Consider the following 27509-nt stretch of genomic DNA (forward strand, 5'->3'; position numbering starts at 1 on the left):
GGAAAATCCATGGAGATGCCCATGAAAAACGGGGGTAAGAGCATGTAAAGACAAATATCATTCAGCCTTACTGTGGATCTCAATCAGTTCTGGGAGATTGGGGAAGACAAGCCAGAGCTCATCTGGGGTCAGCAGGTTCTCCTTGCGCATCTTCTGGTAGAAAACGAGATCCAGAACTCGTAGGACCCGAAGGTGGGAGGCTTCTGTCACAAACAGCTCTGGGGCAGAGAGAAAAAAAAATTCACTTTATTCTGCACAATAATACAGTACTGGAAAGCAGCTGGCGTTAGGATAATTAAAGCACCAAAAAAAAAAGTGTATAAAATATACAGTGTGACAAGCACTCACCATGTATCACCTCTTGCCGTGCCCTCTCTTTGGGTGGCAGGTGCAACGCCACGTCCCGACCCACCGTATGCTGCCAGTTCTGTGCGTCGGGCTCAGGGTCAAGGTCAGAGAGGTGACCCAGGTCGTCCTCCTGCAGGTTGGAGAGCAGCAATTCTCCAGTCAACCCCAAATTGGGCGACTCCATGCTCCTGTAACCACAAAGCTGGGTTTTAAACCCCATTATGGAGAAAACGTTTTTTCACACCGTCCACCACTGAAACCTCACTTACCTTCGACATAATTTGGGAGTATAGGGTGGGGTAGGATTATCCAATGACCTAGGAGAAAGCACATGGGAGTATTAAACCCCTCAGTACTTAAAGGGATTCTGTCATGAATTTATACACTGCAAATAATTCACTCTACAATATAAAATTTCATTCCTGAACCAGCAAGTGTATTTAGTTGTAATATTGGTGTGTAGGTGCATCTCAGGTCATTTTGCCTGGTCATGTGATTTCAGAAAGAGCCAGCACTTTAGGATGGAACTGCTTTCTGGCAGGCTGTTGTTTCTCATACTCAATGTAACTGAATGTGTCTCAGTGGGACATGGATTTTACTATTGAGTGTTGTTCTTAGATCTACCAGGCAGCTGTTATCTTGTGTTAGGGATGAGGATGCACTGAATCCAGGATTCGGTCGGGATTCAGACTTTTTCAGCAGGATTCAGCTGAATCCTTCTGCCTGGCCGAATCAAATCCTAATTTGCATATGCAAATTCGGGACGGGAAGGGAAATTGCATGACTTTTTGCCACAAAACAAGGAAGCAAAAAATGTTTTCCCCTTCCCACCCCTAATTTGCAAATGCAAATTAGGATTCGGATTTGGTTCGGTATTTGGCTGAATCTTTCGCAAGCGATTCAGGGTTCCGCTGAATCCAAAATAGTGGATTTGATGCATTTCTAGTTAGGGAGATGATATCTGGTTACCTTCCCATTGTTCTGTTGTTTGGCTGCTGGGGGAGAAAGGGAGGGGGTGATATCACTCCAACTTGCAGTACAGCAGTAAAGAGCGACTGAAGTTTATCAGAGCATAAGTCACATGACTGGTGGCAGCCGGGAAACTGACAATATGTCTAGCCCCATGTCAGATTTTAAAATTAAATATAAAAAAATCTATTTGCTCTTTTGAGAAACGGATTTCAGTGCAGAATTCTGCTGGAGCAGCGCTATTAACTGATGTGTTTTGAGAAAAAAAAACATATCTTCCAATGACAGTATCCCTTTAATGATAGCAAGTATGTGTTGTATTGCCCCTAGTGTCTCAATTTCGTAATGAAGACCCTGCATTCTCTTTATTAGCTTAAAGGACTAGTAACATCAAAAAAACTTTTTTAAAAAATTTGTCCGTATACATTTAAAAAACTCAGAGACAAATGAAACTTTAAAATCGCAAAGCCTTTATTAAGAAATAACTTACCTAAACTCCGCTTGCGCTCGTCTTCAGAAAAGGCGACAGGGCGACGATCCATCATGCGGCGCTCAAAGGCAGGGAGGAGAAATCGAACGCCGCACAAAGGATCGCGATTGCCTTTTCTGAAGAGTAGCGCAAGCGGAATTTCTGTAAGTTATTTCTTAATAAAGGCTTTGCGATTTTAACGTTTCATTTGTCTTGGTGTTTTTTTTTCAATGTATACTAACAAATTTTTTATGTTACTGGTCCTTTAATTGCCTGTACTCAATCTATCCCATAATGTCCTTTTGTGTGTAGTGGAGAGGAAAACGTCACAGACTAATGTAGGGCTATTAGCAGCACTTTGGATGGTGGCCACATTGCACTATACCCCATATATAATATACAGGTATGGGACCTGTTATCCAGAATGATCGGGTTTTCTGGATAATGGATCTTTCCGTAATTTGGATCTTCATACCTTAAGTCTACTAGAAAATCATGTAAATATTAAATAAACCCAATAGACTGGTTTTGCTTCCAATAAGGATTAATTATATCTTAGCTGGGATCAAGTACAAGCGACTGTTTTATTATTAAACAGAAAAAGGAATGTTTAAAAATTTGGATTGTTTGGATAAAATTAAGTCTGGCATTAAGGATTAAGGATGGCATTTCCGTAAATTCGGAGCTTTCTGGATAACGGGTTTCCGGATAATGGATAAGATTGTTTCCTAAACCACAAACACCACTTCCCGTCCAATTCTCACCTTGCGGATAGGCTGGATGCAGAGGATGAAGCCGACTGGTGTAGCCGTGTAGCCTCAGCTGCCGCGTCCATATCTACGTCACTGCGAGATCGAGGAACATTGTCCAATTTGCGGGATTTCTTCAACTCTTCCCGTCCCTTTAAGCTTTCTGACCGGCCCAGTTTCACCTCCGACCTGATGCTGCACGGGACACACAATAGTGGCAATATTTTATTAGCTTATAGTTTCGCATTGCGTAACAACGAATTTGCAGCAGGCAGCCATGTTTTCATAAATGGACGGGCCATTCAGTGGCCACTAAAAGCTCATTTTCAATCAAGCCCTAAAAATGTACAAAATGCAACACTTATTTTTTTTTTTTTTTTAGATTTTCTAACTGTCACCCAGCTAGCTGCCTCAATATCCTGCTGCTCTTCTGTTCCCCCCAAACTATGTGACCCCTCTAGGTCCTGCTCAGTGAGCAAGAGACTCCTTACAAGATTGTCAATCGACCGCAGTGTTGCAATTTGTTGCTCTAGTTCTCCAACTCCAGCCTCCAAAGTGGCAATTTGCTCACAACCACCACAGAGGTAAGTATTTTGGATCTCTTGTTCCAAATCTGCAAACATATGGCAGACTGTGCACTGAGTCAGACCTTCAATCTTAGGTCTAGCACTCATTATCCCAGTTACAGATCAAAACAGGAATAAAAGAAAAATTAGGGTTTAGAACAAACTTTTGACCTAGTTTGAACCTCCTTTAGTTTGAAACTCCTGTGTTTGTAACTCCACTTACAGATCCCCCACTTAACTCCGGTGTTTGTAACTCCACTTACAGATCCCCCACTTAACTCCGGTGTTTGTAACTCCACTTACAGATCCCCCACTTAACTCCGGTGTTTGTAACTCCACTTACAGATCCCCCACTTAACTTCTGTCTTTGTAACTCCACTTACAGATCCCCCACTTAACTTCTGTCTTTGTAACTCCACTTACAGATCCCCCACTTAACTTCTGTCTTTGTAACTCCACTTAGAGATCCCCCACTTTACTCCTGTGTTTGTAACTCCACTTAGAGATCCCCCACTTTACTCCTGTGTTTGTAACTCCACTTAGAGATCCCCCACTTTACTCCTGTGTTTGTAACTCCACTTAGAGATCCCCCACTTAACTTCTGTCTTTGTAACTCCACTTAGAGATCCCCCACTTTACTCCTGTGTTTGTAACTCCACTTAGAGATCCCCCACTTAACTTCTGTCTTTGTAATTCCACTTACAGATCCCCCTCTTAACTCCGGTGTTTGTAATTCCACTTACAGATCCCCCTCTTAACTCCGGTGTTTGTAACTCCACTTACAGATCCCCCTCTTAACTCCGGTGTTTGTAACTCCACTTACAGATCCCCCACTTAACTCCTGTGTTTGTAATTCCACTTACAGATCCCCCTCTTAACTCCGGTGTTTGTAACTCCACTTACAGATCCCCCTCTTAACTCCGGTGTTTGTAACTCCACTTACAGATCCCCCTCTTAACTCCGGTGTTTGTTACTCCACTTACAGATCCCCCACTTAACTCCTGTGTTTGTAACTCCACTTACAGATCCCCCAGTAACTCCTGTGTTTGTAACTCCACTTACAGATCCCCCAGTAACTCCTGTGTTTGTAACTCCACTAACAGATCCCCCACTTAAAGAACAAACACTTAAGAGCAGTTAAACACTAGAGCAAGTTCCAGTGGAGTTCCAGGGTTCTATTTATACAGTCTGTTCAAGTGCAACTAATCAAACTCCAGCCCCTCAAACTGAGGGAAAAGCAAGTGCAAAGTAAATCAGGTTGTGACAAACTGTGAGCTCACTAACACAACAAACTGTGCTATTTAGCACCCAAGACAGAAAAAAAACTATAAAAATATAGAGATATATAAAACCTTAATATAAAATAGCAGTTAATAACAAATACTTATTCTTTTCAGTTGATTTGTTTGCTTTTAGTTGCTTTTTTCCAGTCAGCAGCCTGTTTCAAACTTTCTTGCATTAACTCAATATTTAATTCACATCCAGACTTCAAGTCTGTCTAATTAGAGCTTATTCCCTGCCAATTCCAGGCTCCCTGAAGTTTAAAATGATTGGCCAGTCACTCAACCCAGTCGTCTGTATATGAGGTCACTGCCCCAGCAGCGCCGCACACATTATACTGGGAGTCAGGCCAGGACATAATAAACACATGAGTTTATTCTACTCAATACAAGACTAACAGCACAAATCAGATTAAAGGCAACAGATAAACTCAGGGATTGTAACAGTTCATCCCAGGCCAAGTATTACTGAATCAGAACCATCCTGCCTGGGCCCATTTCACACAACCGAAGCTCATTTCTTTCCCATAAACCCGGGAAGCCTAACGTGCACCTCTGCAGATGGGTTTGTTTTTGGAGCCATTCAAGCACAGGATACACAGTAGATAACAGATAAATACTACTATAGTTTATATAAACAAGCTGCTGTGTAGCCATGGGGACAGCCATTCAAGCACAGGATACACAGTAGATAACAGATAAGTACTACTATAGTTTATATAAACAAGCTGCTGTGTAGCCATGGGGGCAGCCATTTAAGCACAGGATACACAGTAGATAACAGATAAATACTACTATAGTTTATATAAACAAGCTGCTGTGTAGCCATGGGGACAGCCATTCAAGCACAGGATACACAGTAGATAACAGATAAGTACTACTATAGTTTATATAAACAAACTGCTGTGTAGCCATGGGGGCAGCCATTCAAGCACAGGATACACAGTAGATAACAGATAAGTACTACTATAGTTTATATAAACAAGTTGCTGTGTAGCCATGGAGACAGCCATTCAAGCACAGGATACACAGTAGATAACAGATAAGTACTACTATAGTTTATATAAACAAGTTGCTGTGTAGCAATGGGGGCAGCTATTCAAAGGAGAAAAGGCTCAGGTTACACAGCATATAGCAGATAAGCTCTGTAGAAATTAAGGGTGTTATCTGTTATCCACTATTTAACCTGTGCCATATAGCCTTTTTTTCAATTTCCGCCATGGCTACACAGCAGCTTGTTTATATGAACTATAGTAGTACTTATCTGTTATCTACTGTGTATCCTGTGCTTGAATGGCTGCCCCCATGGCTACACAGCAGCTTGTTTATATAAACTATAGTAGTACTTATCTGTTATCTACTGTGTATCCTGTGCTTGAATGGCTGCCCCCATGGCTACACAGCAGCTTGTTTATATAAACTATAGTAGTGTTTCTGAAGCAAACAAGTCAGTTTTACCAGTGCAGGGCAACAGTACATGATATTTTCATTACTTTAAAACACTTTCATTTTGTGGTGTTACTGTTCCTTTAATGCAGCCCCAAGTTAACAGCCGCCTTTGCTATACAATCAAGTGATATTTCAAGCCAGTATGGCCAGTTCAACAAAGCAAGATACTGACAGCTGCTGTGTTCTCTTGACATTCCCTATGCCAACACAATAGTAACCCATTACAATTACTATACAAGTCAATATATGTGTGCAGCGCCCCCTAGAGGCTTTTAAAATGGTTCTGTGCCCAGATGATACCATGTCAAAATGTTCTGTTACCTGTCAGAGCCCAGTAGATCTTCAGGGAAGCTCCCGGTTGAAAGCCGCTGTAGGTTAAGTTCGGGAACATCATATTGTTGGTTGTTTTCAAAGTGCTGGATAATGTTTCTCACATTCCCGGGTTTAACTGCAGAGGGGGGGGGGAACAAAGAGAGGCCAGAGTGAGATGGGGTTATCCTATTACTTAAAGGATAAGTAAACTCTTTATTTTGTTTTTACATTCTTTATTTTGTTTTTATTCCAAAATATTAAGGGATACATGTGCTGTTAATATGAATGAATTTTGTTACAACAGCGCCACCTGCTGGTCAGTTTCCCACCAGTCTGACCACCAAGTAGTCAAGGAAGTTGTCAGGAGAAAGAAAGAGGCTGCTCTGATGTTCTTCTGCTTAGGAAAGATTTGAGAGAGGTTTCTAATTTTATTCCTAAGCAGAAGAACATCAGAGCAGACTCTTCCTTCTGACAACTTCCTTGACTACTTGGTGGTCAGACTGGTGGGAAACTGACCAGCAGGTGGCGCTGTTGTAACAAAATTCATTCATATTAACAGTACATGTATCCCTTAATATCTTGGAATAAAAACAAAATAAATAATGAATGTAAATGACAAAAGTGCTTAGAATTTCCCTCTCATCAATTTTACATTCACTTATTTTAAAGGTTTACTTATCCTTTAAGGCTTTACCCAATCATGTGCCACAACAACGTCATGACCAAGAGGAAAGCCAAGAGGTCTGTAACCATTGGTGAATTTCCCAAAGCAGGAAAGGCAGAATCCACAGAGATCAGTCGTGTTAGTGCAGTTTGGCCCCAACTCTGAAGAGCTTATAATCTAATTATTTTGGGAAATGTTCAGCTCAATTTTGGTTTGACACACTGCCGTGGTGATAACTTGATATAGATTGTACTGACGGATGAAATCGTCCCCCAGTTAAACTATAAGCTCTTCAGCGCCAACAACAACAACAACGGAGCACAGAGAAACCTGTAGACTGAAGCGGTGAGCGGCACAAAAGGTTATAAAAAGAAAGAGCACACTTTAATTTATTGCCGTTGGTTTCCTTTTATTTGCTGAATATATTCCCCAATGGTAAATGCCATCAACCCAATATAAACGTTGTACAATGAGCTCTAGTGGATTTTGTGCCACAGGAAGCAGACGACCAATCAGAAACTCTCTACTGATTTGTTGGAAGCCGGAGGGAGGCATGTCACTGATTGGAGGGACCTAATATGGAGCCACATGGAGCTAAATTCTGCCTAATTTGGCTGTAGAGGGAACATGAGGGACGGATTAGCCTACTATATCAACTATTAAAGTTCTAGTTCCATTTCACGCTGGAGTAGAGGCACTTAAGGGGTAACATGATAACTATGTATTAGTGATGTGCGGGCCGGCCCAATACCCGTGGGTTTAGCCACTGGTCGGGCGGGTTCAGGCCGACCTCACACTACTCTCCCTGTCCACCATAAATGACATTTTAATGACTTTTGAGACATCATCGGTGGGACGGGTCGGCGAGGGTCTATAAAAGAAACCCAGAAGTCGGATGTGGGCTGGTGCGGCCTGAGGAATGGCAGGTTAGGTTTGGGTGCGGGTTGGAAAAAACCCAACCTGCACATCACTACTATGTAGGGATGCCCCGAATCCAGGATTCAGTCCGAGATTCAGGCAGGAGTCTGCCGTTTTCAGCCAGATTCAGATCTGGCCAAATCCTTCTGCCCGGCCGAACCAAATCCTCATTTGCATATGCAAATTAGGGGCAGGGAGGGAAATCGTGTGACTTTTTGTCATAAATCAAGTGTTTTCCCCTTTCCGATTCGGTTCGGTATGCGGCCAAATCTTTCGAGAAGGATTCAGGGGGGGGGGTCGGCCGAATCCAAAATAGTGGATTCGGTGCATCCCTACTACTATGTATACTGTATATAAGGGGATCATATAATAATCTCTCTAATGATTTATTTACCAGTAGGTCTTTCCAGCTGACACAAGGTCACCCATTCCGATTAGAAGAAAAGAGGTTCCAGCTAAATATTGGGAAGGGGTTTGTTACAGTGAGAGCTGTGAAGATGTGGAATTGTCTCCCTGAATCAGGGGTACAGGCTGATACATTAGATAGGTATAAGAAGGGGTTGGATGGTGTTTAGCAAGTGAGGGAATACAGGGATATGGGAGATAGCTCATAGTACAAGTTCATCCAGGGACTGGTCCAATTGCATCTTGGAGTCAGGAAGGAATTTTTCCCCCTCTGAGGCAAATTGGAGAGGCTTCAGATGGGGTTTTTTGCCTTCCTCTGGATCAACTGACAGTTAGGCAGATTAAATATAGACTTAAAATGTTGAACTTGATGGACGTGTGTCTTTTTTCAACCTTACTTACTATGTATATTACCTTTATAGCATCACAGGGCTGTCAGATGACCAGATGTCATTTAATTCAATTTCTATGAATAGCTGTCGTTTAGCAGAACAGAAGTACCATCGACCTTCTCTACTCTGTGAGCCTAAGGTTGGCCATTTGCAGCCAATGAAAGAATGGAGTCTGTATTTATTGGGAAAGGCATGGGGCCTGCCCAACTAATATCTGGCCAAAGAAAGGGCTGCTATCTATAGGGAGAGTTTGAAAATTCCATCAGGCTTGGGTTTGTCGATGTTGTCTTCTCCCGCTATAGAGATGTACAGAGCTCTAATTTAAAGGACAAGTCAACCTTTAGAATAAGTAATTGTAAAATTGATGAGGGTGCTATTCTAAGCTCTTTTGTAATTTACATTCATTTTTTATCATTTTTTCATTCCAAGATTAAGGGATACATGTACTGTAGTAATAAAATTCATTTATATTAACAGTACATGTATCCCTTAATATCTTGCAACAAAAAAAATGATAAATAATGAATGTACAATGCAAAAGGGCTTAAAATATCACCCTCATCAATTTTACATTCACTTATTTTAAAGGTTTACTTATCCTTTAAAGGCACTGCAGGGCGGTGCTTGGAATACCAGGTTGGGGTTGTTTCCATCATTTCTTTTTTTTGTGGCTTTATCGATTATGAGGCTAAAACCGTTTAATAAACATGTTAAAATGTGCTCTTTCCCTTAAAGCGCCGGCACCTGTTTAAGAACTGATGGGAATCAGAAAGGTAAAAGCGGACGCAAAGCTGCCTCAGTGATTAAGGTGATTGAGAAGAGGAGGTAAGAATGAAATGAATACGATGAGACAGAGGAGGTTGTTTACCTTCACCAGGGGACAAAGGAACATGAAATGCTAAAAAGAAAAAAAAAATATGAGAAATTAAATCCCTTCTGAATTAAAAGTGAGCGGTGGGGTTACGATAACGTCAACATTTTCAACCAATCAGATTATACCTACACTCCCCAATGTCCTACAGTACTGGAAAGAATAAGCGCTCACCCATAACTATAACCACTAGAGGGTGCTGTCTATAGCAAGGCTATAAAGAATGTGTCTGCCAACGAGACATCTGGCTGCTGTGTTCCATATACAGGTATGGGACCTGTTATCCAGAATGCTGAGGACCTGGGGTGTTCCAGATAACGGATCTTTCCACAATTAGGATCTTCATACCTTAAGTCTACTAGAAAATCATGTAAACATTAAATAAACCCAATAGGCTGGTTTTGCTTCCAATAAGGATTAATTATGTCTTAGTTGGGATCAAGTACAAGGGACTGTTTTATTGTTACAGAGAAAAAGGCAATCATTTTTAAAAATGTGGATTATTTCATTATAATGGAGTCATTCATTCCGTAATTCAGAGCTTTCTGGATAACAGGTTTCCGGATAACGGATCCCATACCTGTACTTGATGAGATTGCTGCATCTAGTTCCTTTAAATGGCAATTATATGGATGATCAATAGATTTTTACATGGTTAGGGGCAAGATTAAGGTAAAAACTACAGAGTCTACGGAGAATTGTCCACTTGGAAGGTCCATGGACCTCCAGCTGACAGTTGTATCCCACCAGCTAAACCTGGTATCATTTCAGAGCCCCCCAAGCCCTTGCCCAATACTCACTACTCTGAGACGTACTCTTGGGCTTGTTAATATACTTAAGGATGGGGTTGCGCTTCTTGTCCTCAGCCGACTCTTTATCCTTTTTGGCGTTGCTGCTCTGTGAAGACCAGAAATAAGGAATGAGATAAGGACAGCCATGTTGTACTGTTCAGAGGTCACACCCACTGGTGGCCACTCACTTTCTTGTTCTTAGGGAAGAACGGGAGCCACTTTTCCCTGTCGGGGATGCTTTTTTCGGAGATGCTGGCGGGACGGATATCTTGAGTGTGGATCCCAGCGTACTTCACATACATGCTCAAGGCAAAGGCCATGGGCGAGCTGAAAGGGAAACAGATAAGCTGAATGCTACATATACATCCGATGACCAGATGGGGGCGCCCTCCTCCACTCATACTATTGGGTCTTTTCTATAGCCCCGGGGCTTTGTATTGATTTCCTCTGACCCCCCATGTCAATAGGACACCGCCATCTAATGGTTGTTAATTCCATTGTATTAGGTTTCTTAAAGGGATTCTGTCATGATTTTTATGGGGTAGTTTCTATTTCTAAACTACACTGCAAATAATTCGCTCTACAATATAAAATGTCATTCCTGAACCAACAAGTGTATTTAGTTGTAATATTGGTGTGTAGGTGCATCTCAGCTCATTTTGCCTGGTCATGTGATTTCAGAAAGAGCCAGCACTTTAGGATGGAACTGCTTTCTAGCAGGCTGTTGTTTCTCCTACTCAATGTAACTGAATGTGTCTCAGTGGGACCTGGATTTTACTATTGAGTGCTGTTCTTAGATCTACCAGGCAGCTGTTATCTTGTGTTAAAGGTGGCCATACACGGTCCTTTAGACCGATTCGGCAGCTTATCTGCCCATGTGTGGGGGTTCCCGACGGGTCCTCCTGATCGATATCAGGCTGAAAATCGGGCAGATATCGATCGGTCAAGTTTAATTTTTTTCCACGAACGAGGACCGCATTGGCTAGTTGATGTGGTCCTGCGACCCGACACCGCCAGTGCCCATTCGTAGCATTGTTCGCCCCAGGGGCTGAACGTTCAGATTCACCCAATATCGCCCAGCCGTTAGTGGGCACATCGGGATAAGATCTAATAGTATATGGCCACCTTTAGGGAGCTGTTATCTGGTTACCTTCCCATTGTTCTGTTAGACTGCTGGGGGGAAAGAGAGGGGTGATATCACTCCAACTAGCAGTGCAGCAGTAAAGAGTGACTGAAGTTTATCAGAGCACAAGTCACATGACTGGGGGCACCTGACAAACTGACAATATGTCTCTGACCATGTCAGATTTCAAGATGAAATATATAAAAAAAAAAGTTTGCTCTTTTGAAAAATGGATTTCACTGCAGAAGTCTGTTGGAGCCGCACTACTAACTAATTTTGAAGAAAAAGAAAATGTTTTCCCCATGACAGTATCCCTTTAAGGCGGCCATACACGATAGGATCCGCTCGTTTGGCGACGTTGCCAGATCTTAACCGGAAATGCCCACCAAAGGGCCCAACGATCGGATTATAACGAAGGAAATGTGCGATAATGGATAATCGTAGAACCGCATCCTCGATCGCAGGAAAAATCAAACCTGCCATGATCAATAGAAGACCGATTTTTGGCCTGATATCGATTGGGAAGACCCGTCAGTAGCCTCCCACGCACGGGCAGATAAACTGTATGCTTATGTATGTGTGTGGCCACCTTAAGTTTCATGTTGCAGCCAAATGACTTTTCTACATTCCTAAGCAGATAAAAGAATGTGCTGAGAGTTACAAGTCTCTATTATTTCTTCTATAAGTCAGTCTGCTGGGGAAAATAAAGGCTACGCTTGAATACACAGGCTTTATATTAAAGGTTTTGTGTGGCCTTACATTCCCATCCCCTGAGCAGTCCTATAGAACTCACACCGATTGTTACAGCAGATATCCAACCTGTCCCCCTGCCAATTCCCCAGTGAGAAAACCCTCAGATATCCCAAATATTTTCCCCTATTATGTTTCCAAAAGTTTCACAAAGGCAACGAATGTGACTGTGACTTTAAAAATGAGTCTTTCTATTTACACAGCTGCAGGAAGCTTTGCCTTTAATTGGTGGCTTAAAGGGGAGCTATACCCACCCAACACATCAATAGAAAATCAGGTGGCTGGTGAAAATGACAAAGCTTAAAGGAACAGTAACATCAAAAAAAAAATTGTTTGTATACTACGAAGAAAAAAAAACCACCAACACATATTAAACTTCAAAGTCTTTATTTAGAAATAAGTTACCGAATCTCCGCTTGCGCTCCTCTTAAGAAAAGGCGACAGGACGACAATCCATCGTGCGACGCTCGATTTCTCCTCCCTGGCTATCTCCTATAAGGAAGGCAGGGAGGAGAAATCAAGCGCCGCACGATGGATCACCTTTTCTGAAGAGGAGCGCAAGCGGAGATTTGGTAACTTATTTCTAAATAAAGACTTTGCGATTTTAAAGTTTAATATGTGTTGGTCTTTTCTTTTCGTAGTATACAAAAAAAATTTGAATTTTTTTTTTTTGATGTTCCATACCTCCCAACATTTTGGAAGTAAAAAGAGGGACAAAAAATGTTTTTGCACGTAGCACGGGAACCATTTTTGACCACGCCCATTTTTTTGGCCACACCCCCTAATTACCATGTTCATTTTACAAAATTTGGCAGGTTATGAAAGATTGAAAATATTTCTCCTTCTCTAAACTGTTACAATTACTTATTTTCTTATCTCTAAATTGTTACAAAGTATCTTATTTGCACCTGTTAGCTGTTCTGGGCTCTCTGCCAAAAGCCAATTAAGTTATAATACTTTGTTTCTTTTTCTGGCTGTTCAGTGCAGAGAAAATAGGGACTTTCCTGTACAAATAAGGGACTGCAGGCTGAGCTGTCAAAAGAGGGACTGTCCCTCCAAAAAAGGGACAGTTGGGAGGTATGATGTTACCAATTAGTGATGGGTGAATTTCTCCTGTTTCGCGTAAAATTCTCGGAAAAAACGTGAAATCGGCAAGTAAAATTTGGACATTTTCACCAAAAAAAACTTGAAAATCAGACATTTTCACAAAAAATTTGTGAAAATCTGAAATAGACGCCCGCATCCAAGCTGATGCTGTCGTTAAAGGCAAGGGGCGTCCAAATATTCGCTGACGAATTTTCGGGGGAGCTCCGCAAATTTATTCACTGGTGGCGAAACGCAGAAATTTGAGCCAGGTGAATTTATTCGCCCATCACTATTACTGATCCATTAAAGGAACATTTCAGTGTAAAAACTAGGTAAAAAATATTTTTAATTTAGTTAGTTAGCCAAAAATTTCAGCTCTCTATATCTGAGTTAGTCAGCGACTTTACGGGGCCCACATGGGACATAACTGTTCAGGGAGTTTGCAATTGATCCTCAGTATTCAGCTCAGATTCACAAGCAACAATTATGACCCATGTGCCCCTGCCCTAAAGTCTCTGATTGGTTACCAGGCAGTAACCAATCAGTGGAAACCAAGAGAGCTGCAAAGCAGGAGGTTACGTTCTGGCTATTATGTTACATATTTAGTCACTCTAGCCTTTATACATTACATTTTTGGCTAACTAACTATAATAGAAACATGTTTTATATTGCACAGCCTATCTATTTACCCAGTTTTTATTTTTATACTGGACTGTCCCTTTACGTTACTTATGCAGGAAGCATCTCATGGCACTTTGCTGCTCATTTCTAGCTTCAAGAGCTCTTGCCTGGCCATGGTGTGCACTGACCAGTAGGTGGCGATCTTATTACACATAAGGCAGTGCTCACAAGGAGCTCTATACACAGCTATCACAAATACCAGCTCTCAAAATGACTCACCTGATCTCTTTCTCATACTTTGATCTAAGAGGGGGGAGAAAGAAAAAAAGAAACAATTTCAGTCACTGGCGATGATGATTTCATTAGGAAGGATGGCTAATGTCCAAGTCTAGGCATCAACGTCTGACCAGATAAAGCTGAACATCCTCTGATAAGGAGGAATGACTAACGACTATTAATGACTTACTGGAACGGTTGGCAATGACTCTGTGGAACACGAGGGAGGATGAAGAATAAACAAAACTCCCAACCAGTGAATTCATCAGATGTTCCACAGACAGGGATCCTACAATACTCACAGTATGTCCTCCAGCTGTGCAATCTGTTTAGCAGCAACATGACGTTCTCTGTGAGGGTCAATCTCAAGGTCGAACAGGTCATTCTCCCCGTACAGGCTCCCTAATCCCATGGTCCTTTTCGTCCTATAAAATGTAAGATTTTGTAATGATATTAAGATTGACATGTTCCGCCTTCATTGTTAAACTATGACTGCCAATTCTCGAATACGGCAAGCGTTTCATGAATTCTATAGCGAACATAATATCACACATTGCAGTTTACTGGTCAATTGGCCAAGTCAGCTTAAAGGATAAGTAAACCTTTAAAATAAGTGAATGTACAATTGATGAGAGTCCTATTCTAAGCACTTTTGTCATTTACATTCATTATTTATTTTGTTTTTATTCCAAGATATTAAGGGATACATGTTACAAGAAAGAGGCTGCTCTGATGTTCTTCTGCTTAGGAAAGATTTGTGAAAGGTTTCTAATTATGTTCCTAAGCAGAAGAACATCAGCCTCTTTCTTTCTCCTGACAACTTCCTTGACTACTTGGTGGTCAGACTGGTGGGAAACTGACCAGGAGGTGGCGCTGTTGTAACAAAATTCATTCATATTAACAGTACATGTATCCCTTAATATCTTGGAATAAAAACAAAACAAATAATGAATGTACATTGCAAAAGTACTTAGAATAGCACTCTCATCAATTTTACATTCACTTGTTTTAGAGGTTTACTTATCCTTTAACAATAAATCGAGGTCCAACATTTCCCCGTCCCAGCTGTAGAATGTTCAGTGCTATAATACAGGTGACACATTATCCAGGAAACCAGTTATCCAGAATGCTCTGTGTTACGGAAAGGCCGTCTGCCGTAGACTTCGTTTTATCCAAATAATTCAAATTATATATATATATATATATATATATATATATATATATATATATATATATATATATATATATATATATTAATTTATATCTGTAATAATAAAACAGTAGCCTGTACTTGATCCCAACTAAGATATAATTAATCCTTATTGGAGGCAAAACCAGCCTATTGGGTTTATTTAATGTTTTCATGAGTTTCTACTAGACTTAAGGTATGAAGATTCAAATTATGGAAAGATCCGTTATCCGGAAAAACTCAGGTCCCGAACATTCTGGATAACAGGTCCTATACCTATAGTGAGTCTGTTGAGGCAAAAAAAGTCTATGGAGTGATAATGTACCAATACCCAACAGTAATGAATGTGGACAAGGAGACAAGAGGGAGTCACCTGTAATCCTGTATCTGCTCCTGTATCTCTGGCAGCATCGCCTCCTGGGCTTCACTAAACACACCACGGATATCTTCCGAGTTCCGCAAACGGGATTCTGCCATACACAAGCAACGGCAAAGTCAGAATGGCACAAATAATGACCTTCTACCTTACAAAAAAAAAATAAAAATAAAAGGAAATGTCTTTTAAGATACTGTCCATATAAGGATGCCATTAGCTGGAAGTGCATGCTGGGAATTTTAACACACCCGAAAAGCTTGGCTAATGAGGATAGAGCAGGACAGGGGCAGCTAACATTCCTAAAAACACAAGTTCCGATTGGCCTTCCCAGAGAAAAGAGAGAAAAAAGCAGGTTAAATTTACCAATTTCATTCAGTAGCTGATCAGGGATTTTAACCCTCAGTGGCTGGGGAAAAAGACAAAAATCATTAATATATAAAACAAATAGCATTAATATAATAATAATGTATGTGTATATAGGACACTGCAAAAATTAAGTCACTGAGGGGTTGTTCTGTGACCATATAAAGGCACAAGGCTGCAGGTTGAGTTATACAGGGAACTCTGAGTATCACTCATGTATTATAAGGGATAATGTACCCCCTACTGTAAATGATAAGGATATTAGAAGTCACTGAGGGGTTGTTCTGTGACCATATAAAGGCACAAGGCTGCAGGCTGAGTTATACAGGGAACTCTGAGTATCACTCATGTATTATAAGGGATAATGTACCCCCTACTGTAAATGATAAGGATATTAGAAGTCACTGAGGGGTTGTTCTGTGACCATATAAAGGCACAAGGCTGCAGGCTGAGTTATACAGAGAACTCGGAGTATCACTCATGTATTATAAGGGATAATGTACCCCCTACTGTAAATGATAAGGATATTAGAAGTCACTGAGGGGTTGTTCTGTGACCATATAAAGGCACAAGGCTGCAGGCTGAGTTATACAGGGAACTCTAAATATCACTCGTGTATTATAAGGGATAATGTACCCCCTACTGTAAATAATAAGGATATTAGAAGTCACTGAGGGGTTGTTCTGTGACCATATAAAGGCACAAGGGAATGAATCTCTCATTTACACATGAAGCTGCAAATGCTTTGTAAAAAAAAAAGCAGACTGCTCAGTGGTTACATGTAAAACAAGACGATCCTTTTAACTCACTGCACTTTTGTCAAGGAAGATGTTCCAGACTTCTTTCCTCAATGTGAAGGCGTCTGTTGTACTCAAATGCTGACAGGCCTCAGCACTCAGGTAAAAGAGCTGCGAGAATGGAAGGAAATTGATTAACTGTCACTACTCCAGCAAGTAAGACTAAAAAATCATAGGCAAGAAGCTGTAGGGGCCGGCATTGCCAAAATAGCAAGAAACATATAGTTAAAGCTATAGGACACATGGCCTTATAGGGAGGAGAGCAGCAGTATAAAGGCCCACACTCCAACTGTCACAGGAGGACGATAAGTATCTGGAGCTTTTACAACCCGTTTTGAAAACAGTTGGGACACTGTGTAACATGTACGGAACTTTCCGTAATCCGGATCTTCCTGGATAACAGGTTTCCGGATAACAGATCCCATACCTGTAGAGGAAATCACTGCATAGGCTCAGGAATACTTCCCAAAACCACAGTCTGTGAATTCAATTTTGAAATCTGACATGGGGCTAGACATATTGTCAGTTACCCAACTGTCCCCAGTCATGTGACTTGTGCTCTGATAAACTTCAGTCACTCTTTACTGCAAGTTGGAGTGATATCATCCCTCCCTTTTCCCCCCAGTAGCCTAACAACAGAACACTGGGAAGGTAACCAGATAACAGCTCCCTAACACAAGACAACAGCTGCCTGGTAGATCTAAGAACAACACTCTATAGTAAAATCCAGGTCCCACTGAGACACATTCAGTTACATTGAGTAGGAGAAATAACAGCCTGCCAGAAAGCATTTCTCTCCTAAAGTGCAGGCACAAGTCACATGACTGGGGGCAGCTGGGAAACTGACAAAATGTCTAGCCCCATGTCAGATTTCAAAATTGAATATAAAAATATCTGTTTGCTCTTTTGAGAAATGGATTTCAGGGCAGAATTCTGCTGGAGCAGCGCTATTAACTGATGCGTTTAAAAAAAAAACATGTTTTCCCATGACAATATCCCTTTAAGTATCCGGGTGCTAAAGTGCCCCCCCACATGCAGTCCAGACATGTCACCCATTAAAAATAATAGGCACATTATGAAATTAAAAATATGACCTTGAAAGGTTTAGCAGCTGAAATCCAATATCAGGTAAGAACGGGGCAGCACTTTACTTCCAAAACTACAGCCATTGGTCTCCGGGTTCCCAATCGGTTACAGAGTGTTGTTAAAAGGTCATGAAACACATGCGGAAAACATGCCCCTCGCCCAACTTTTTTGGAACGTGTTGCCAGGATCAAATATTTTTTTCAGAAAACAATAACATTTCTCATTTTCAACATTTAATACACTGTCTTTGTACTATTTGCGATTAAATTAAATTATAAACCAAATGATATACCAAAGCAACAGCAGCAGCTACAGAAGGAAAGGGGCACTGGTGGGTCCTGTTTGCCATTGGCCTGAAGGTAAAATACTGGAGGATCAATGGCCCAACTGAAAAAAAATCTTCAGAGGGGCCGACCCCCATCCTGCTGCCCCACTTCGTCCACATCCTGCATCTGCCCCGCCCATGTCCCACTCAGCTCCGCCCACGTCCAACCCCCGACTAGTCCCCCTTCCTCGTGTGTAAGAGAGCGGCTGAGGAGGTGGGTTTCTTTTTTATTAGCAATAGAGGAAGCAGACCCCACAGTCCGGGCCTCCACTGATTAATACAAATAAAGGTAAAGCACATACAGACTTACCAGTGGGTTTGGATCAGCCTGGGAGAAGATATAACGTAGAAACACCCCCATATGGGCTGGCCGGGTCTTTAACTTTTCCAGATCTTGGAAGAGACCATCTGACTGCTGGGAATAAGCACAAGAGGAACGTGAGGAATAATAAAGGTACCAGAGATGAACCCAAAGAGCTCTTAAAGGGGTCGGTCGCTCACCTTCAAACAACTAGTTTCAGATAGATCACCAGAAATAACAACTTTTTCTAATGACTTTCTATTTTCTATGTGTGACTGTTTTTCTAATATTGAAGTGTAAAGTGTCATTTTTCGACCTTGTAAAGCAGCTCTGGGGAGGGGGGTCGCCGACCCTGTAAACTGTTCTAAATTGATACATTTGAGCAGAATCTCTGGGTTTCATTACAGGCAGCTGTTAGACTTGATACAATAGTTACTGATACTCCAGAGTAGTGATGTGCGGGCGGACCCGATTCCCGCGGGACCCTCTTCTTACTGCTCTCCCCTCCCATGACCCAACGCCGACTTCTGAGTTGAGTTTTTATAGAAGCACGCCTCTCGCCCGCCCCTTTTGTGACGTCATCGGTGTGGAGGCTTGGCGCGGGTCTATAAAACAGACCCGGAATTTGGTTTGCGGGCGGGTGCGGGTTGGGAAAAGCCCGCACATCCCGCACATCACTACTACAGAGATGCTGCTGAGAAATGTATCAACTAAATGTTGCAAAATTATAACCATAAAAGTCTATTTAATGGAGGATAAAAGTCTATTTAAAGGTCCAGTAACGTCAAAAAAAATGTAAAAAAAATGTTTTTTGTATATAACGAAAAAAAAGCCACCAAGGCATATTTAACTTAAAAATTGCAAAGTCTTTAATAAAAAATAACTTACCGAAACTGTGCTTGCGTTCCTCTTCAGAAAAGGCGACAGGGCGACGATCCATCATGTGGTGCTCGATTTTTCCTCCCTGGCTATCTCCTAAAGAAGGCAGGGAGGAGAAATCGAGAACCGCACGATGGATCGTCGCCTTTTCTGAAGAGGAGCGCATGCAGAGTTTTTTGCTAAGTTGTTTTTTAATAAAGACTGCGAATTTCAAGTTAAATGTGTATAGGTGTTTTTTTTTTCGTTATATGCAAATTAATTTTATAAAAAAAAAAAAAAAAGTGACTTTACTGGTGCTTTAATGAGGGATAAATGGAATACAGCCCCCCTTAATGGGGTGGTTGATTTTTAACATTTATGTTAGAGGATAACCAATTCTAACTTTTAATTTGGCCTTCAATATTTATTTTTTATAGCTTTTTAATTATTTGCCTTTTCTTCTGACTCTTTCCAGCTTTCAAATGGGGGGTCACTGACCCCATCTAAAAAACAAATGCTCTGTAAAGCTAAAATTATACTGTTATGGTTACTTTTTATTTCTCATCTTTCTATTCAGGCCTCTCCTATTCATGTTCCAGTCTCTTATTCAAATCAGTGCACGGTTGCTAGGGTGATTCGGACCCTAGCAACCATATTGCTGAAGCTGCAAACTGGAGAGCCGCTGAATAAAAAGCTAAATAACCCAAAAACCACAAATAATAAAAAATGAAAACCAATTGCAAATTGTCTCAGAATATCCCTCTCTACGTCAGACTAAATGTTAACTCAACCCCTTTAACTGTGAATGCACTCTGCAGGATCTTGAATATTTTAATATGATCATAAAACAGGAAGGAAGAGCAGACAGGCTTGATTATCTGTTTATACCTCTGTCATGTAATATCCATGGTCACAGTCCTCTTCTGGCCCGATTATCGTAGACCTCCTATGATCTGATACCTGGAGAGATAAAGGGAATAAAGACCTAGGATTAGGGGCTGGTTCTTTACCAGATGGAACAAGGAATGTTCATGATAAGGAGCTGAATCAATATATATATATATATGCCATTACCAATAAGGAATTTCGGAATCTTTTCATACAAACGTTCCATACCCCATAGCCCCCTGGCACACACCTTCCAGTATATCACATTTATCCCACGTTACCTGCTCAGACGTGGCAATAAAGGTGGTGTCTGACCCGTGCCGCCGATGGTGGTGGTGAAACAGTTTCGTTGGGATGATTGGGGAGGTGTGGGAGCTGTCCATTCCGAGGTCTGACAGGACAGAATTCCGATTCATGGAATACTGTAAAGAGAATCAGGAATAGGAAATGACTTATTGCAGGGAATACCATTTGCTAAGAGATTCCATGGAATAAATATGTGAGGATTCAGCTCTGTACCATTGCTATAAAACACTTAAAGGATGTAAAATGTAAAATTGATGAGGGGGAAATGTAGGAACTCGATTTATTGTTAAAGGATAAGTAAACCTTTAAAACAAGTGAATGTAAAATTGATGAGAGTGCTATTCTAAGCACTTTTGCAATGTACATTCATTATTTATTTAGTTTTCATTCCAAGATATTAAGGGATACATTGTACTGTTAATATGAATGAATTTTGTTACAACAGCGCCACCTGCTGGTCAGTTTCCCACCAGTCTGACCAGCAAGTAGTCAAGGAAGTTGTCAGGAGAAAGAAAGAGGCTGCTCTGATGTTCTTCTGCTTAGGAAAAAAAATGAAAAACCTCTCTCAAATCTTTCCTAAGCAGAAGAACATCAGCCTCGTTCTTTGGAATGAAAAAATAATGTCATATACTCGTTCGCTTCAGAGCGCTGATCAAAGCACATCCAGGAGGACGATCAATTTATTAACAACTTGTCTTTATTAAGGCACAAATTCAGATTATATTCTAACAGGGATGGTGCAAAAAAAAAAAAAAGTTTCGTGCCTACATACTTGGCATGTGTTCTGTTATGATAACATAACTCCGATGAAGTGCCAAGTATGTAGGCACGAAATGCGTTAGTTTTTGCAACATCACTGTTAGAATATAATCTGAATTTGTGCACATGAAAAGGTTAAGTTACCCCTACAGACAGAAGGGTGAAATAGTCAGAGCTCATCCCCCCCATTAGTAAGGAAGCTAATCAATGCTAATAAATGCTAATAAATGATAATAAATGGCGGCTGCGAGCATTACCTCACTCAACGATGATATCCGTTCAGTTCCCGAATCCAGGCCACTGTCTCCATCCTGAGAATCAACAGAAAAGCGACCTGCGAAGAACAAAGCAGCTCCGATTGGTTCAACTTTCTGTCCAGTCAAATGCTTCCTGGTCTCTAAGTGATATAACGAAGAAGGCAAAAAAACATGCCTCCAGTTTGCCTAAAAAAAGGGAGAAAATTCCCTTCTGACTCCAATGGGCAATCAAACCAGTCCCTGGATCTAATTTAAATGGGTATGGGACCTGTTATCCAGAATGCTTGGGACCTGGGGTTTTCCGGCTAATGGATCTTTCTGTAATTTGGCTCTTCATACCTTAAAGGACCAGTAACATCAAAAAAAATTAAAAATCGATGCAGTGTCACATTTTCTGAAGAGGAGCGCAAGTGGAGTTCGGTAAGTTATTTCTTAATACTGTGTGATTTTAAAGTTTAATTAGTCTTGGTTTTTTTTTCGTGGTATACTAAGGAACATTTTTCAAAATAATTTTGATGTTACTGGTTCTTTAAGTCTACGAGAAAATCCTGTTTAAATAAACCCCATAGGATTGTTTTGCTTCCAATAAGGATTCGGTTACTGTTTTATTATTAGAGAAAAAGGAGATTTTTTTTAAAAATTTTGGGTTAATTATAATGGAGTCTATGGGAGACGGCCTTTCCATAATCCAGAACTTTCGGGATAACAGGTTTCCGGATAACGGATCCCATACCTGTACGGAGTAGGGTTGCCACCTTTTCTAGAAGAAAAAAACCGGCCTTCCTATATATTTTTTTTTTTCCCTATTAATAACATTGGTATCAACAATAATTTTTTCCGGCCGGGCCTGTAAAATACCAGCCAGGTGGCAACCCTAGTACTGAGACAGCTTAGTAACCCTGTATTTGCTCCTTAGCTAAAAAGGCACCCAACCCTTTCTTGAAGGTATCCAATGCATCTACCATCCCCCTTTTCAGCTATAAACAAATCCATATGTTTTATTGACTATCCGACCCTCTACAGCCTCCTCCCCAAACAAACTCACCTTCTTTGACTTTATACACCACAGAGCTGCAGTCACTGTATGAACGCAGCAAATTCTGCAACACAGATCAACACAGTCATTATGTTCTATCCACAGATTAAAAGTAGACAGTCACACAGTACTACTACTAGTATATGGCACCGCTCTCACATGCCCATTGTGCAGGAGCATCAGATACTGAGCTGGTTAAGGGCAGAGACACTCGCTCAGATTCAGGGAGATTAGTTCCCCGGCGACAAATCTCTTCTTCGAGGCGACTAATCTCCCCAAACTGCCTTCCCGCCGGCTAGAATGAAAAACGGAGCGTTTCGTTTCCCGAAGTTGCCTCGTGAGGCAGGTTTGGAAAACGAAGCGATCCGTGTGCCACCCCACCAGTGATTTTCATTCTAGCCGGTGGGAAGGCAGTTTAGGGAGATTAGTCGCTCCGAAGAGGAGATTTGACACTGGGTGACTAATCTCCCTGAATATGACCGTGTGTCTCTGCCCTTAAGGATAAATACTGTAAACCTTTAAAATAAATTAGGAACAATTTATAAACCTCTCTCAAATCTTTCCTAAGCAGAACAGCCTCTTTCTTTCTCCTGACAACTTCCTTGACTACTTGCTGGTCAGACTGGTGGGAAACTGACCAGCAGGTGGCGCTGTTGTAACAAAATTCATTCATATTAACAGTACATGTATCCCTTAATATCTTGGAATGAAAACAATATAAATAATGAATGTACATTACAAAAGTGCTTAGAATAGCACTCTCATCAATTTTACACTTATTTTGAAAGGTTTACTTATCTTTTAAAAGTGGATATTGTCATCTGAATATAAAGTGTTGACTTTCATACTATAACAATGAGGAATTGTATAGAGTGGTATAAACTGGGAACCAAAACAAAGGTATTGGCACCTGTATGGAGGTCACTATTTGCTGGTACTAACTACTCTACTCTACTTACTTTCAGGTAAACACAAGAACCTTCCCACTGAATAAAGAAGGGTCTTTACCCTGCGTAACCTTTATCTGAATGGCTAGTAAAGACTCAGTGCACTTGTTGGGCAGAGAAAGCCTGGGGGTTGGCTCAGCAATGACAGCAAAATAAGGACAGATTTAATGGAAATGTTCTGGCCTGTTCTTTTCGGGGAGACAGGTCCTGTACTTGACTTTTACACATTTCCAACAACTGAATCTATGGGGGATATTGTTATAAAACAACAATCCTGAACTGGGCCACCGAACAATTAACGTGGCGTGCCGAATTGGACACCAGCAACCAAATTGGATGCCGACCCCTCTCGACCCCCTCCATGACCCCTCTGAACCCCTCCCCGACCCCCTCCGGTCCTTGGAAAAAAATGTGGCTCTTTTTTGGTCCCTGGGCCAAAAAAGGTTGGGGACCCCTGTTCTAAAACATACTAAAAGTTAACTTAAAGGTGAACCACCCATTTATTAATATCTGTAACTGCACTGGTTTATTTTGTTTTGCTTTATTCTAAGCAACTTTTCAATTGGTCTTCATTATTTTTATTTTTTTAATTATTTTTTAAGTTATTTGCCTTCTTCTTCGTCTGACCCTTCTTAGCTTACAAATAGGGGTCACGGACCCCATCTCAACACAAATGCTCTGTAAGGCTACAGAAATTCAACATTATTTCCACTTGTTATGACTCATCTTTCTATTCGGTCCCTCTCCTATGCATATTCCAGTCTCCTATTGAAATCAGTGCAGGGTTGCTAGGGGAATTTGGACACTAGCAACCAGACGGCTGAATTTGCAAACTGGAGAGCTAAACTAAAACCACAAATAATAAAAATGAAAAACAAATTGCAAATTGTCTCAGAATATCACTCTCTACATCACACTAATAGTTAATTTAAAGGTGAACAACCACTTTAATGATTCTTTAGCCTGAGCCAGGAAAAAGGAATATACAGTAAATATGTTATATACTTACCCCAGTACTGGGTATTTCTGGCCTTATCTTATGCTGCAGCTGATGCACCCTCTTCCTGGCCCTCTCTATCTGCTCCTGCAGGCTGGGGTTAGGGCTTCTGTTATACACATCACACAGATTCTGCAAATAAATGATTTATATTAATAAAGAGCCATCTACACCCCCCAACATTACAGCACACAATGGCACCGACCAGCCTCTGATTATAGCGAATGTCACTTTTCAATGAATTCAGCTTTCTGCCACTAGGTGGAGCATGCAGTTATAACTCACAGCAAGGAACAACTCCTTGGAAAATGGCACTGCTGCAAAGAAATCTTTCACATTTCTACGGTCCTATTTATACCTGTAGATCTGCTTCCTCCTGCTTTAACATGTTCCAAAGAATTTCCGTAGCATGCTTTTGGAAATCGAGGTCCTAAAAAAAGGTGATCACATAAAAGAGCAATGAGATTCCATCACATTGTGCATCTTATTTAGCCGATAGAGTAGGCTTAGGGCATGGCCATGGCACGTTACCTGTAAGGGTTTAGGTCCTGTGATGTGATGCGACTGCGGCAAAGGTGGTGGAGGTGGAGGAATTGGCGACACTAATATGTTACGTGGGGACACAGAGGAGCTCAAGTCTTGCTGATACCCAGACATGCCCATGGATGGAGGTGGAGAACCCAGGAGAGTGAGAGCCACGTAAGCACCGGCTGTTTGATTGAAACATCAGAAAAAGAGGGTAAATAAACTATGGTGACTATTATATTATGAAAGCACCTTGCACGAACATTCCCCATTGTGACCTGGCAAAATGAATATTTAAGCAACAGATATTTTATATCATATTAAGTGGCATATTAAAGAATCTTATAAACTGGAATATATATTTAATTAAATATTGTCCTTTTACATCTCTTGCCTTGAACCACCATTTTGTGATGGTCTGTGTGCTGCCTCAGAGATCACCTGACCAGAAATACTGCAGCTCTAACTGTAACCGGAAGAGATCACCTGACCAGAAATACTGCAGCTCTAACTGTAACAGGAAGAAATCACCTGACCAGAAATACTGCAGCTCTAACTGTAACAGGAAGAGATCACCTGACCAGAAATACTGCAGCTCTAACTGTAACAGGAAGAAATCACCTGACCAGAAATACTGCAGCTCCAAACTGTAACAGGAAGAGATCACCTGACCAGAAATACTGCAGCTCTAACTGTAACAGGAAGAGATCACCTGACCAGAAATACTGCAGCTCTAACTGTAACAGGAAGAAATCACCTGACCAGAAATACTGCAGCTCCAAACTGTAACAGGAAGAGATCACCTGACCAGAAATACTGCAGCTCTAACTGTAACAGGAAGAGATCACCTGACCAGAAATACTGCAGCTCTAACTGTAACAGGAAGAAATCACCTGACCAGAAATACTGCAGCTCTAACTGTAACAGGAAGAGATCACCTGACCAGAAATACTGCAGCTCTATCTGTAACAGAAGAGATCACCTGACCAGAAATACTGCAGCTCCAAACTGTAACAGGAAGAGATCACCTGACCAGAAATACTGCAGCTCTAACTGTAACAGGAAGAGATCACCTGACCAGAAATACTGCAGCTCTAACTGTAACAGGAAGAGATCACCTGACTAGAAATACTGCAACTCTAACTGTAACAGGGAGAAGTGTGGAAGCAAAAGACAGAACTCTGTCATGTTCATTTGCTCATGTGACCTAACAAGTATGGTTTGTTGGTATGTTAGTGTGCACCGTGAATCGTACGATCCCAGGGGGCGGCCCTTATTTTTCAAAATGGCAATTTTCTATTTATGATTACCCAATGGCACATACTATTTAAAAAGTATATTATTATGAAAATGGTTTATTTACATGAAGCAGGGTTTTACACATGAGCTGTTTTATGCAATATCTTTTTATAGAGACCTATGTTGTTCAGGGGTATAGTTTTTCTTTAACCACCTGTCCCAGCTAATAAAAAACAATGTATCTTTTATGCAGCTATTCCTTTTAACTCTGGAGCGTATACCTGGGTGCTATGACCAATGGTACGAGAAACCAGGCAATGGACTTGTCATACAGGAACGTGAAGAGAGGAGAGAGGACTATGGCAACATTGGTCCATGTAGTCGGGACAAACAGTGCAGAGAAAAGGACAGGATGGATAGATACTGCTTTCAACAGCAGTTACATGTACACAGGGGCGTAACTATAGAGGAAGCAGACCCCGCAGTCACAAAAGGGGGGGGAGAAAAGGGGGCGGGAAAGGGGCGGAGAAAAGGGGGTGGGGAAAAGGAGGGACCAGACTGCGTCATCTATAGTTAACAAGAACTCACCCCCCTTCCCTAGCCGCGAAGCAGAGAGAGAGTCTGCACAGGGCGGAGAGTGGGCGGGGTCTAGGTGGGGGATGGGTGGGGTCCGGGCAGGAAGTGGGCTGGAGGATGGGGTTAAGAGTGCGCTGGGCCCCTCTGAAGATTTTTTGGCAGGGGAGCTCAGTGCACACTAGCTACACCACTGCATCTATAATACTTATAAGTTATTACAGGAAGGGGATCCATTATCTGGAAACCCACTATCCAGAAAGCTCTGAATTACGGAAAGGCCGTCTCCCATAGACTCCATTTTATCCAAATAATCCAAATTCTTAAAAATAATTTCCTCTTTCTGTGTAATAATAAAACAGTCGCTTGTACTTGATCCCAACGGAGATATATTTAATCCTTATTGGAAGCAAAACCAGCCTATTGGCTTTATTTAATGTTTATATGATTTCTTATGGTGTGAAGATCCAAATTATGGGAAAATCCCAGGTCCCAAGCATTCTGGAAGTAATTACAGTATAGCGTGATTCCCCATTCAGTCTTCACTGAACCCACTACTCTTACATTTAATCAGCTTGACCACTTCGATGTGTGAGCTGTTAGCCACCAGCGTGCCGTTGACCTAGAAAGGAAAACGCAAGGAATTAG

At 41.3% G+C, this 27509-nt stretch overlaps 1 protein-coding gene across 6 annotated transcripts in view; it reads right to left on the reverse strand.

Moving 5' to 3' along the window:
• Positions 1-27509, reverse strand: part of arhgef11.S (Rho guanine nucleotide exchange factor 11 S homeolog) — a 98566-nt gene that overhangs the window by 19944 nt on the left and 51113 nt on the right. For 3 of the 6 annotated variants that reach the window (XM_018233482.2, XM_018233485.2, XM_018233486.2), the window contains 22 exons: positions 27426-27483; positions 25056-25234; positions 24883-24954; positions 24537-24656; positions 22590-22644; positions 21545-21621; positions 20504-20644; positions 20223-20294; positions 18486-18590; positions 16777-16875; positions 15968-16010; positions 15602-15698; positions 14342-14464; positions 14043-14066; positions 10372-10510; positions 10193-10289; positions 9390-9419; positions 6152-6278; positions 2551-2730; positions 618-665; positions 349-536; positions 72-218 (listed from right to left, as the gene is read on the reverse strand). In XM_018233482.2, coding sequence (XP_018088971.1) covers positions 72-218; positions 349-536; positions 618-665; positions 2551-2730; positions 6152-6278; positions 9390-9419; positions 10193-10289; positions 10372-10510; positions 14043-14066; positions 14342-14464; positions 15602-15698; positions 15968-16010; positions 16777-16875; positions 18486-18590; positions 20223-20294; positions 20504-20644; positions 21545-21621; positions 22590-22644; positions 24537-24656; positions 24883-24954; positions 25056-25234; positions 27426-27483 — 2221 coding nt within the window. The remainder of the gene's footprint in view (positions 1-71; positions 219-348; positions 537-617; positions 666-2550; positions 2731-6151; positions 6279-9389; positions 9420-10192; positions 10290-10371; positions 10511-14042; positions 14067-14341; positions 14465-15601; positions 15699-15967; positions 16011-16776; positions 16876-18485; positions 18591-20222; positions 20295-20503; positions 20645-21544; positions 21622-22589; positions 22645-24536; positions 24657-24882; positions 24955-25055; positions 25235-27425; positions 27484-27509) is intronic. The other 3 variants (XM_018233483.2, XM_018233484.2, XM_018233487.2) reach the window with 3 other exon arrangements.

Source organism: Xenopus laevis, chromosome 8S (assembly GCF_017654675.1).
Source record: "Xenopus laevis strain J_2021 chromosome 8S, Xenopus_laevis_v10.1, whole genome shotgun sequence".
Lineage (NCBI taxonomy): Eukaryota > Metazoa > Chordata > Amphibia > Anura > Pipidae > Xenopus > Xenopus laevis.